General features: G+C 44.0%; 1 protein-coding gene across 1 annotated transcript in view; it reads right to left on the reverse strand.

The window, feature by feature from the left end:
• Nucleotides 1-12,192, reverse strand: part of stk17a (serine/threonine kinase 17a) — a 72,545-nt gene that overhangs the window by 26,161 nt on the left and 34,192 nt on the right. The window contains exon 2 of the mRNA XM_036125436.1: nt 4,869-5,081. Coding sequence (XP_035981329.1) covers nt 4,869-5,081 — 213 coding nt within the window. The remainder of the gene's footprint in view (nt 1-4,868; nt 5,082-12,192) is intronic.

Consider the following 12,192-nt stretch of genomic DNA (forward strand, 5'->3'; position numbering starts at 1 on the left):
GCAACAACAAACAAGGTGGAACAGCATGGTCTACTGTGGGAGTAGAGGAGTCCTATTGGCACGCATGCTGCTGAGCACGATTTACCAGCCACACTCACTGCACACCAGTGGGAGATAATGGGCAATATGCTGACCATCCTTGCAACTTTTGAGGAACTCACAAAGATGATAAGCTCATCAACAGCCACAGCAGAAGATGCCGTCCCAGCTGTCACTGCAAGTAAACAGCTATTGGAGAAGCAAGCGAACAGACAGTGGTGTGGGTGCAACCAAAGCCACACAGTGGGAGGCTGTTGAAGTAAGAAGATTCAACCACCTTGAGCATGAGCCCCTGTACAGCTTGGCCATTATTCTTGAATTGTGAATATTGTTTCTTTTCTAGCCATGGTTACTATTAGCCTACTTTTATATTTTAAGACCAAAGTTAAAAAATAGCTTTATTGAAAAGTGTGTTTTTCTGGTGATAAGGCTTACACTAATGTACAAGTAATTGCAATCTGTTTAAGAGAACCGCCTAATTATACCAATGTTAATTTTTAGAACCCTTTAAGTTGTGAAAATGGTACACATGCTGCTCTTTATATGTTGTGGATTGTTTTACTTTCAGGAGCTGTTGTAGGTTATTTTCTAGATTTTTTAAATACATTTAAAAAGCCACAAAGCTGCTGCATTTGCCCATTTTCTTTTTGCACGACAAACAAAGCTGTAACTCAGGATACTTTATTGGTAGTTTAAGTTGCCTTGCTAGGTTATCCTCAACTAAATTGTTGAGATTTAGTAAAAGAAAAATACTGTTGTGTACTGTACTTTTGGCTAAAGACTTGAAACAGGTCAAGCTGTTGCACAGGTTTCGTTTGTTTTTGTAATGTGAAAAACAAAAGACTTTAGTAACTGATTTTTAAGTGAATTTATAAGTTTGGACGCAATGTTTTAAACTTGTCATTTACTGTATACAGGACTGTCTCAGAAAATTAGAATATTGTAAAAAAGTATACTAGTAGGCTATTCAACTTATCACTTGAATCGTCTAATTAACTCGAAACACCTGCAAGGGTTTCCTGAGCCTTGAAAAACACTCAGCTTGGTTCAGTAAACTAAATCACAAGTATGGGGAAGACTGCTGATCTGACTGCTGTCCAGAAGACCATCATTGACACCCTCCATCAGGAGGGTAAGACACAAAAAGAAATTTCTCAAAAAGCAGGCTCTTCACAGACGTGTCCGGGAAATGGGCTACAATAGCCGTATTCCCATGGTCAAGCCACTTCTGAACTCAAGACAATGGAAGAAGCGTCTGACTTGGGCTGTGGAAAATAAGCACTGGACAGTTGCAGAGTGGTCCAAAGTCCTCTTTTCAGACGAAAGCAAGTTTCGCATGTCATTTGGTAGTCAAGGCGCCAGAGTCTGGAGAAAGGCTGGAGAGGCACAAAATCCAAGTTGCTTGAAATCCAGTGTGAAGTTCCCACAGTCAACGATGGTTTGGGGAGCCATGTCAGCTGCTGGTGTTGGTCCACTGTGTTTCATCAAGTCCAGAGTAAATGCAGCTGTGTACCAAGAGATTTTAGAGCACTACATGCTTCCATCTGCTGAAAAGCTCTATGGAGATGATGATTTCATTTTCCAGCATGATCTGGCACCTGCCCACAGTGCCAAAACCACCAGTAACTGGTGTACTGACCATGGCATTACTGTCCTTGATTGGCCTGCCAATTCCCCTGACCTGAACCCGATCGAGAATTTGTGGGGTATTGTGAAGAAGAAGCTGAAAGACACCAGACCCAACAATGCAAATGAGCTAAAGGCCGCTATTGAAGCATCCTGGGCATCCATAACACCTCAGCAATGCCACAGGCTGATTGCCTCCATGCCACGCCGTATTGATGCAGTAATCTGTGCAAAAGGATTCCCAACCAAGTACTGAGTGCATTAATGGACATTTTCAAATGTTTGATTTTGTTTTGCTGTCATTATTTTTTTTTTACTCAGTCTGAGGAAATATTCTAATATTTTGAGATAGGATTTTTGAGTTTTCTTCAGCTGTACACCATAATCAGCGATATTAAAACAATAAAAGGCTTGCGATATTTCAGTTGATTTGTAATGAATCCAGAATGTATGACATTTCACGTTTTTTAATTGCATTACAGAAAATAACTTTATCACAATATTCTAATTTTCTGAGACAGTCCTGTATGTGAGAGCACTGCTTTAATGTGCAGTTAAAACAAGTTTGTATTGTTCAATGTTTTCAATAAAATAAGATTGAAACAGCGACGGTGTATCGTGACACCTGACAATGTCAGTTATAAAAAAATAAAATCAGAATTAGCAGATCTGTCGATCGGCCAATAAACAGTAAATGGCTTGTAGTTGTACAATACTTTAACTAATCCAACGACCCCAAAGTGCTTTTACTCAGTCATTCATCCATTCACACACACATTCACACCCTGATGGTGGTGAGCTATGTTAGTAGCTACAGCTGCCCTGGGGGAGACTGACAGAGATGAAGCTGCCACACAATGGTGCCACCAGGCCCTCTGACCACAGCAGGCGATTTGGGTGAAGGTTCTGTCTCAAGGACACAACGATTGAGACAGCCGGAACGGGGAATTGAACCGACAACCTGACAATTGCAGGACAAACTCATGACTGAACCTAGTTCCTGCCAGTGTTGTAGTCAAGTCACTATGCCTCGAGTCCGAGTCCAGGTTCGAGTCACCAGTGTTCAAGTCCAAGTCAAGTCCAAGTCATTAAAAAAAAAATCCGAGTCGAGTCCGAGTCGAGTCCACTACTCATCCGAGTCAAGTCCAAGTCGAGTAACTTATTGATCCAAGTTCGTTGTAGGAACATGCCGTGACATGTGATGTATGACATGAAGCAGTAACATTCCATTGCACTAATAACTCTTTCGCTGTAGTTACCCTTGGTTTTACTCGGTAAAACGACTGCTTTTAAGACGTCTCCTAACCGTAGTTTTTAAACATTGTTGTTATGGAATGTGCAACAGCGACTCGAGGTACGCTGATAGGCCGCATATGAAGGATGTTAAAGCCGCAAGCGGTGTCGAACGGCCCTCGCAGCCAAGCGCACTCCGGCCTATTGGCCACCGCCGCGGTGCTGGCCGGCGGGCGGGGTTCGCGCACCGCTGCGGTGCCGGCCGGCGGGCGGGGTTCCCGCACCGCCGGCCGCCCGCCACCGCAGATGCTGTCACGCATTTTCCTCGCCCGTCCACCGGGCGATTCCCACAAACGCGTTCGGCAGCGTTCCCCCATGACTCGCAACAAATCTGGTGCAGATCGGTCGATGCAGTGAGGAGATACAGCCGTTGGATAATGATAATGCATTTGGCCACCGGGCCGGACTAAATTGTTCGGCGGGCCGGAAAATTTATACCGATTCCTGGACGGTGACTACAAACGGAAAAAAAACGGCTGATGACGCCATGAACGCCGAGCAGGAGAAAAACAACGACTTACCTTTCTATCAACTCGGCCCGTTTTTCCAGGCTTTCCAAGCCCTCGACACTCAAGCCATCGTTTGAGCTGAACGTTGGTATGTTGTTCCACAGTTCTACCAGTAAAATGGGCGCCTGGACATCCTTTTGTGAAAGTTTAACAGCTGTAAAGTCGGTCATATCGTTGTATCTGTTGCATGTGTAATGGCTGGTTGCTACGTGCGCTCTCATACTGTTTGTCCAACCTTAGCGGCAAGGGGCGTTGCTCATGAGATGGTGACGTCACGTGCGCGGTACGACATTTAGATATTAAAATCATACACCAAATAATATTCTAATGACATATTAAAATTATAGCCTAATGATATATAAAAAAAGTCGAGTCTTTTTCTCAATTTCCGAGTCAGAATGATCTGAATGTAGTAGTCCGAGTCCAAGTTCGAGTCATCAGTGCTCAAGTCCAAGTCAAGTCACGAGTCTCTAAATTTAGCTAATGACTCGGACTCGAGTTCGAGTCTCGGACTGGAGTACTACAACACTGGTTCCTGCGACAGTGGATCTAATCGGTGCACCCCTACTTAATTATGCGTTGTATTATGTGAAGCTATTATATTTGTGAGGTCTGCCAGGTTAAAATAACAGTAATAGTTGAGGCACAGGTTATTATTTCAATGTAGATAAATCAGGTAAGGCACATTGGCCTACATCAATAATGAACCCACACTAAAAATCTATTTGATTAGTGAGTGAGATAGAACAGGTGAGCCACACTAGTTTTTGAAATATCACGTCTATTACAACATTCAAATTTGTCCTGAAACTCAGAACAAAAAAAAATATTTCATGTTTTTTTTTTTTTTACCATTTTGATTAATTATAACTGCTTCCTGAAGGCTTTATAAGCGAAGTTCGAAGCTAAGAGGAGTGGTTAAACTCAGTTGGATCACAGTTTACCAGAGAGAAACATTTCCACATACCTCCACACTCACCAAGGCTTCGCCAGAAACTTAGTGTGGACAGATGTGGTCGCTATGAGTGGCACATATAAAAGGACAAAATCAAAATCTGAATTTCTATGGTTGTATTGCTCTGGTAAAGCTTGAACTCCAAGTCAGATAAAAAAAATTATCTTGTATGGATTTTTTTTAAAAATAATGATAAAATAAATGGTTGATAAAATTGATATTTTCAAGAAACTATACAACAAAACTTAGTTATTTAGATAAAGGTCACATCAGCTTTTTTAGCCACTGAAAAGTGTGGCGTGCCTAGGATTTTAAAACACTGAAACTGTCCAATTTCACCTAAATATGTGATTCTGGGATCATTTCTCGGTGGGGCCAAGAATAAGTGTCAGACATGAAAAAAACTGAAATGAAATGATGGAATAAATAATATAATAATCACTCACAACTCCAGAACAAGCACCATCTCTGAAGCCATCTCATAGACCTGGTAGAGGTTGACCACCCGCGGACTGGCTGTGGCCAGCTCGAGCACCGCAATCTCATGGATGATCTCTGTCCGGCAGTCCTGACCTTTCCGCCTCTTTCTCAAGAACTTTGCAGCATACTCGTGGCCCGTGGATTTCTCCACACACTTCCTAACCACAGCAAACTTCCCCCTGAAAGAAAGCAACAGTATTAGAACAAGCCACAAGATCCACAACATTTACAGCTACATTATTATTATGTATACTGCATTCCTAGCCAAAGGTTTTGAGACAAATATAAATTTTGTATATGTATAAAGTGTTACTTTGCTTGTTATGCTGCAATATGCAATGAATCCTGGGTGCCATTAAGAATATTCACATATACTCCAAGTGATTGTTAATGCTAAACAGATTTGCAAAAATAGACGACACTTAGCCCAGTCGTGAAACATTTTAACAGTATTCTGATTACTAAATTGTTAAAAATTGCCTTTCATAGGTCTACGAGTACAAAAATTACTTTAGAATCTCTGGAAAGAAATGACTCTCCTGGGATTGGAGAATTAAGCTGTAACAATGCAATAATGAAAATACACTTATTTGACAAATAAATGTATACTCGAGTACTTAGTTTTCCGTCTTTAATTTAGTTTTTTCATCCTCAATATTTTACTCAAGAACTGATCTTACTTATCAGTGTTTGGTCGCTTATCATTTCGAAGGCACTTTTTGCAAAAGTTTTCATGCTGATTTGTTATTGCACATGCAGAATCCCCTTTGGTGATTCAACAGGAAGCGGGCTCCTCTCCTTGGTTCACTGGCCCTGCGTCAGTGAGAAAACCCAGTTAACATTTGTATTGTGGAAGGGAAGTGCTAAGATAAATTACTTAATGTTTAATGTTTCTGATTAACATGTTATGCTTTTGGCCTTTCTCAAAGTATTTGGTCCACTTCTGGTGCAGTCTAACCCTTTCCCCTGGTGTACCAACAAAATCAGTCAAATGACTTGACACAGTTTGTTGTTACAGCATGTGACCCACAGGATCTAGCAATCCGATCATAATCATAATCATCTTTATTGAGAAGGGACGCATCTGCAGTCACAAGGTGTCGCCATATATCCATACACACTCAGAGTGTCGGCTATTTCTCCTTCGTGTTGTGTGATGTATCGCTTAGTCTTAGCCAATTTGAAAAAGAGTCTCTCTGGGAGCTTTGAGATGTGGGATGTCAGTCTCTAAGATCTATAACAGTGTTTAGTATTTATAGACTTTACTTGGACAGCCCGCCCAGGTAAACTGAGACCTGCTCAGGAAGATACAGGGCAGGTCACCCCCTAAACTTTTTAAATAGTGTGCATAGACCACCCGCCGTCACTCAGGTGTGCAACACAGCGACCAGCATCAGCAGCCTACTTCATGCTCCTACAATTCTGTAAAGCTGTTGTTTCAGAGCTAAGTAAAATGTATCCCATATTGTAGGACTGACTATGTAATCTTCAAGGTATCGATAAAGTAGCTAGTAGCTCGGGGCCATAATTTACACAATGTAGAAAAAATAAAAACAGACAGAATTGCATAATTTACATAAACAATTAAACCCCAAATCTACCAAAGAAACAGAACACTGCAGGCCGGGGACTCAGGACGAACACCCACTGTCAAATGGAAATAGTCCAGGCACGCAAAGCTCTGGTTTTTACAAACATAGTCACCCAGTAAACTTGATGGGAAGAAGTCTTCCCATATAATTGTTTTATATGTACTGATGCACAGAACTGTGCTAAGCAAGGATGCACGGCGAGCCCTACTGTGCTGCGCATTGGCAGATGCGCGGTGGGTGCCTGCTGGAGAAGAAATGGTTCTAGATGCCGGTTAACGTAACAAAGCTATTTTTTAAGTGGGATTGGTATGTGGGATAAAGACAGTATCCGTGGCTCACGGTATGCGCACAGTATGCTCGAGCAGACCTGGTTTCAGAAAAAAAATTAAAGGGGGATTTTAATTTTATCAGGGATGTACACTTATTCAGCAAACATTGTATTTGCTTCATGCTAAACAGTGGCTCTATGATCATTCCTACAGAGTTGGGCTGAAAAAAAAGCTTTGGGCGCATTATTAAAATTTGGGCTACTTTTTATAACATTTGGTGAGTTTTTAAAAAGAATTAAAGAGGAAAATCATACCAAAATAGTTGTCACTGTGGCTGCCAACATGTCATGCTGCCAACATGGCAGTGGCTGCTAGGCTAGAAGAGAGGCACCACATTGTGAAAACCCTACCAATAGTGGCCAGACTACTGTGTAGAATTAGACATGTCACTGGCTTCTTTAGGTGCAGTACAGTAGCTAATCATCAGCTAAAGCTCACAACTCCAACTAGAAAAGCACAGACTGATTACAGATGTGATTACACACTAGAATAGCTCACAAGACATGACAGAGGTTTTCAGAACAGCAACCAGCCATATGTGCCACACTTCTTTACAATGAAGTCAGAAAAAATGAGAATGACATTTTCACATTGACAGAGTCAGACATCACAGGTGCAGAAGACATCCTCAAAGCACTGCATTCTATGAAATATGCCACTTAAGTAATGTCAGTAATGTCAGATTACAACAACTGAGGTTAGAAGGTTTAGAGATGAAACCCCTTTGAATCGTAATGATGACCCTCTCAACAGGTGAAGGAAGCATGTTGCAGATTACCCTCATGTAGGTAAAGTAACAAAGTGTTTCCTCTGTATCCCTAGTACAAGTGTCTCTGCAAAGAGAGTTTTTCGCCACCACAGGACACACTGTCTCTGCTCAAAGAAGTGTCCTAAAGGCTGGACATGTAGCCGTTAACTCTGGTTAACACAGACACTGGGGATCCATAGGTGTTATGGTTAATACAACAGAAAGTTTATTGTGGTTCTCTCTGACAAGCAGCAGCAAAGAAGTTAATCTGCTGGGCTTATGTTGTGTGAGCCTCTCTTCGGACGGCTCCCTTCACCCCCTCTCGCATTTAGACATTGAGGGTTCTGGGTAGTTGCTTGGAGTGGGGGCGCTGGTACCAGCTTCCTTCCGGAGGGGAGGTGGGTTGTGCCGTGCACCCCCTTCGGTGCTCCCAGTTTTTAAACACACCTGAGATCAACATGCAACAACACAACATCTGAGCGGGCGTAGGGAGGATCGGGGGTCTTTTGCACACCCCCGATCTCCGATCGCGGCACGGAGTCTGGGGCCTGGAGGAGGTGCGGACCACTGGGCCCGGGGTCTTGGCGGGGGGCTGCTGCGGGTAGCCAGCGGCTTGCCGGGTCTGGGGCTGACGCCTCTGCTCTCCCCAGGAAGGGATGGGGGGCAGGGGTGGCTAGGGTAAGGTCGGGGTGGGAGGGGGTTTATTAAGTATATAGTGGGTGAGGGGGGGTTCTGGTCGGGTGGCCTGTACGGGTCATGTTGTCCCCCCCTCTTTGGGGGGCCTGATCCGGGGGGCGTCTGGTCCGGGGGCGGGGCCGGGGGTCGGGCACAGGCAGTCGTATAGTTGAATTGTGGTGACCCCCCCCCCCCCACTTGGGATTTTTTGATGTGAATGATGTGTGGGAATGTGTGTACAGCGTCCTTTTTTTTGTGTCTGTGTGTGGTAAGTGGGGCACTAGGGAGGGATGGTGTGAATGAGGTTTTTTTTTTTTTTTTTTTCTTCCCAGGTATGGGTCCGGTCCGCTCCCTCTCCCAAGAACATCTCAAGTCTCCGATAGGTGCGGAGCCCATCCCCCCACGTCCTGCCCTCCTCCGCTGCGTTGGCGGGTGCCTTGACGGTCCTCGGGTTTGGGGCGGGTTCCCGGGTGGGCGCCGGCCCATTCCCGGCGGCGGCTTTGCGGGGCCTGGCCCCCCAGGGGGCGGCCGGGGCCCCTGCCACGGGGGCGGGGCGCCCCTGGGGCCTCCGGCCCTCAGGGCCCATGGCCAGGACCACTTCAGCGCGGCTGGCTGGCGGCGGAGCCCACGGGCTCGTCCCCGCGGCTCTTGGGGGCGTCGGCATTGCGGTGGCTGGGGGATTTCCTCCGGGTCGTCTCTCCTCTTTCCTTGGGGTTGGGGGGGGTTGCAGATTTCCTGTGATGGCCCCTCTCGGGCTCACTGCTTTGGGGGCCCCTTTGGGAGTCCGGGGTTATGGGTCCCCTGACCCCTGCCTCTGTGCTCGGGGAAGGCGGGTCTTTGGTTCTCCACAACCACTATCGAGCTATTTCCTTTTGTATAATTTTCACCTAAACTAGTGCACTCTCACAAACTCCCACAGGTGCTGGGTCCCAGGTATTAAATGTTCACTTATATACAGAAAGCCTATAATTTATTTATTTATTTTCTTTCACTTTTTTTAAGGTATCACACTACACATGTCAGCTTAAATACATATGATTTAGTAATGGTATCTAGGTGTTATTCGATTGTATCTGTTGCTTTATGTCTGTTGGTTGTGCTGTTCTTTTTGTGTCTCTTTCCAGGTGATGGAGCACACAGAGGACATTTAATTATTCTCTTCCTTTTATCTCTTCTTTCTTTGACCTCTTCTCTTTCTTTTTTTTTTCTCTTCTTGTTCTTCCTTTACTCTCCCACTTTCCCATTGTAGTGTCCATATAATTTGAAATTCTCGCTGCAGGAATCACAATAAAGCTTTTTACATGCACAAATCAAGCGGAGCATTATGGCGAAAGCTGTTTGCTCCATTTGTGAAAGAAAATCTGTCCAGCTCTATTTGGCATTAAGACATCAATTCTTATTGCCACATTGCTAGAGAGGACACTGGGGAAAAAAAAAAAAGTTAATCTGCTTTGAAAAAGTCAGATGTAATTTGGTAAACAGTCTAGGTTAGGGTTGGGGAGAACGCTGGAAATGTCATTTTTCTGCCATATGCTGTGACCCAGATTAGGTGCACGTAGTAGAAGGTGGCCTCATGTTAAAAGTATGTCACACTTGCCGCCACAGGCACATCATCTGCCATGAAATGATAGGAAACGATGTGCCTGCATTGTGCCAGCCTTCTGGTCAATGCTGACAGTCAGCAGCAGCTTGGCTAAACAACTGACCCAAAAGGAGAACATGTCTGTAGGAAACAAAACTACAAACCACAGAAAGGCTTGAATTTACTCTGATTTCCAAATCTGAACCTTTCAGGAAAACAAAAACTGAAAAATATGATATGTACTACTTTTAGTATTGCTAACAAAAGTAAAGAAACTATTTGCTATTACTCTTTTTCGCTCTATCATTCCAATATGTGTTACTCTAATAGGTACTTTACTATCTTTCTAACTTTCTTAGACTCAGCCAGGAGTGAAAGTAAGCAGGTAAGGTCCGGTACGCTGAAATAATCAGAGTCTGTATGCAGTACTGGTAAGAGGGGGGAAATAACTGCCTGCTATGAAGCCTTCGTTTGGCACCAGTCACGACTACATGGTGAATCAGAAAATAGACCCGCTAGCAAGATAAAATCTAAAATACCACTTAATCTGTTTAGAAGTTTATTTTTTATTCATTCCGAATTGTTTCTGAACTATCCATGCAGTGACAAAGTGCCTCAATGCTCCTGCGTTACGCCTCTCTCCTCTCCTTGAAGGCAAGGGCTCTTATTAATGGCCAGCCTTCAAAACGTGTACCACTACATTTAATATCCTTCCGCTCATAACAAAATGTCCCAAATAAAATCAACAGGAGAGATTCTTTTCTTGTTGTGTGTGGGGGTTGTTGTGTCACCTTGCATATAAATTCATGTGCATATAAAAAAAATCCCTTTTACATTATGCATTAGTGCTACACTGCCAGACAGGACATGTAAAAAAAAAAAAAAAAGAAGTGAGGAGGGGGTGTTGCTGTGTTTGATAATAACAGATGGTGCAGGTCATGTTACAGTTAAAGAGACGCTTTGCTCTAGGGATATTGAGCTGGTAGCTGTCAGACTGAGGCAGCCTGTGACAACATTCACACCGTGCAGGGTTTCCACCACAGTTTACTCACCCCCACGGCAGTATAAACATAATGTCTTTATATCAAACGCCTCGATGTTTGAGCGCAACATAAAAAGGTAAGTGAAGTTCCCACCTGGAAGAAAACCTCCTGATCTAAATAAGCTAAAGTGTGAGCTGTCATTAGCTCAACGCACACTACATCAATGCTGCGGTTCTCCTTTGAGCTGAATAACGCAACCCCCAATCATTCTGCACGCATCTCACAGAACCCACCATGACACCTACCACGAGGATTACCATATTTTCTGGAGGAATCCCTACCGTGGGTAAGCAAAATGCAAACAGATCACCCCCATGTACTTTTTATGATCTTAGGAGACTTTAACCATGTTTCCTTGTCCTCCACCCTCACCACCTTTAATTAGTATGTTACCTGCAACACTACAAATAACAGAATATTGGACTTACTGTATGCAAATTTCAAAAAGGCATACAGTTCTTCACTCCTCCCTCCATGGGTGGCTGAGATCATAATCTGGTTCACCTCCAGCCTGTGTATAAACCCCTTGTACACAGAGAACCAGTTGTAACACGCATAGTGAGAAAATGGTCTGAGGAGGTCAAAAAAGCCTTGACAGACTGCTTCAGCTCCACAAACTCTGCTATCCTCATGGAGAGGACATCAACATAAAAAAACAATGCCTCACGGACTAAGGTGCATGGACTCTACTGTGCCCCTCATGAAAATTTGGTGTTTCTCCAACAGCATGCCCTGGATAAACCCTGAGATAAAAGCTCTACTAAAAGGAGAAGAAAAGGGCTTTCAGGTCAGATAGGAAAGATGATCTGAAAGCAGTACACAAGGGAAAAAGGAAGGAACTGGAGGCACTGTTAGAAGACATCAGTGATGTTTAGAAAACAATTTTAGGTCACAAAAACAGAATGCCCAGACTGTAGGTAACTAGGGCTAGATGAATAAGCTGAATCAGCACTTTCTGCGGTTTGACCAGCCAGCCCCAACCCAGTTCAACATGCTGCAGGCACCCTCACCTTGGACGACTGCCTGTTCTTTTCCCCAGAACTTCACATCTCTCTGTCCCCAGCAATCATTCACCCCCTCCGCTTCAGATGACTCCATGAACCAGCCCCCCTCCTCCACCCTGTCCTCAAAACTCCAGGTGAGGAACAAACAGCAAAATACCAAAGTGAAGAAGGAAGAAGTTGTGTGGCATCATGGGACACAACTTCAATATCAGTCTGAAACAGAGGAGAGCACCCAAGCTGTGGAAGATCCCCTATGTCGTACCGGTACATAAAACCGCACACTGAAAAGACTTCAATAGCTACAGGCCGGTAGCACT

Source organism: Fundulus heteroclitus, chromosome 21 (assembly GCF_011125445.2).
Source record: "Fundulus heteroclitus isolate FHET01 chromosome 21, MU-UCD_Fhet_4.1, whole genome shotgun sequence".
Classification (NCBI taxonomy): Eukaryota; Metazoa; Chordata; class Actinopteri; order Cyprinodontiformes; family Fundulidae; genus Fundulus; species Fundulus heteroclitus.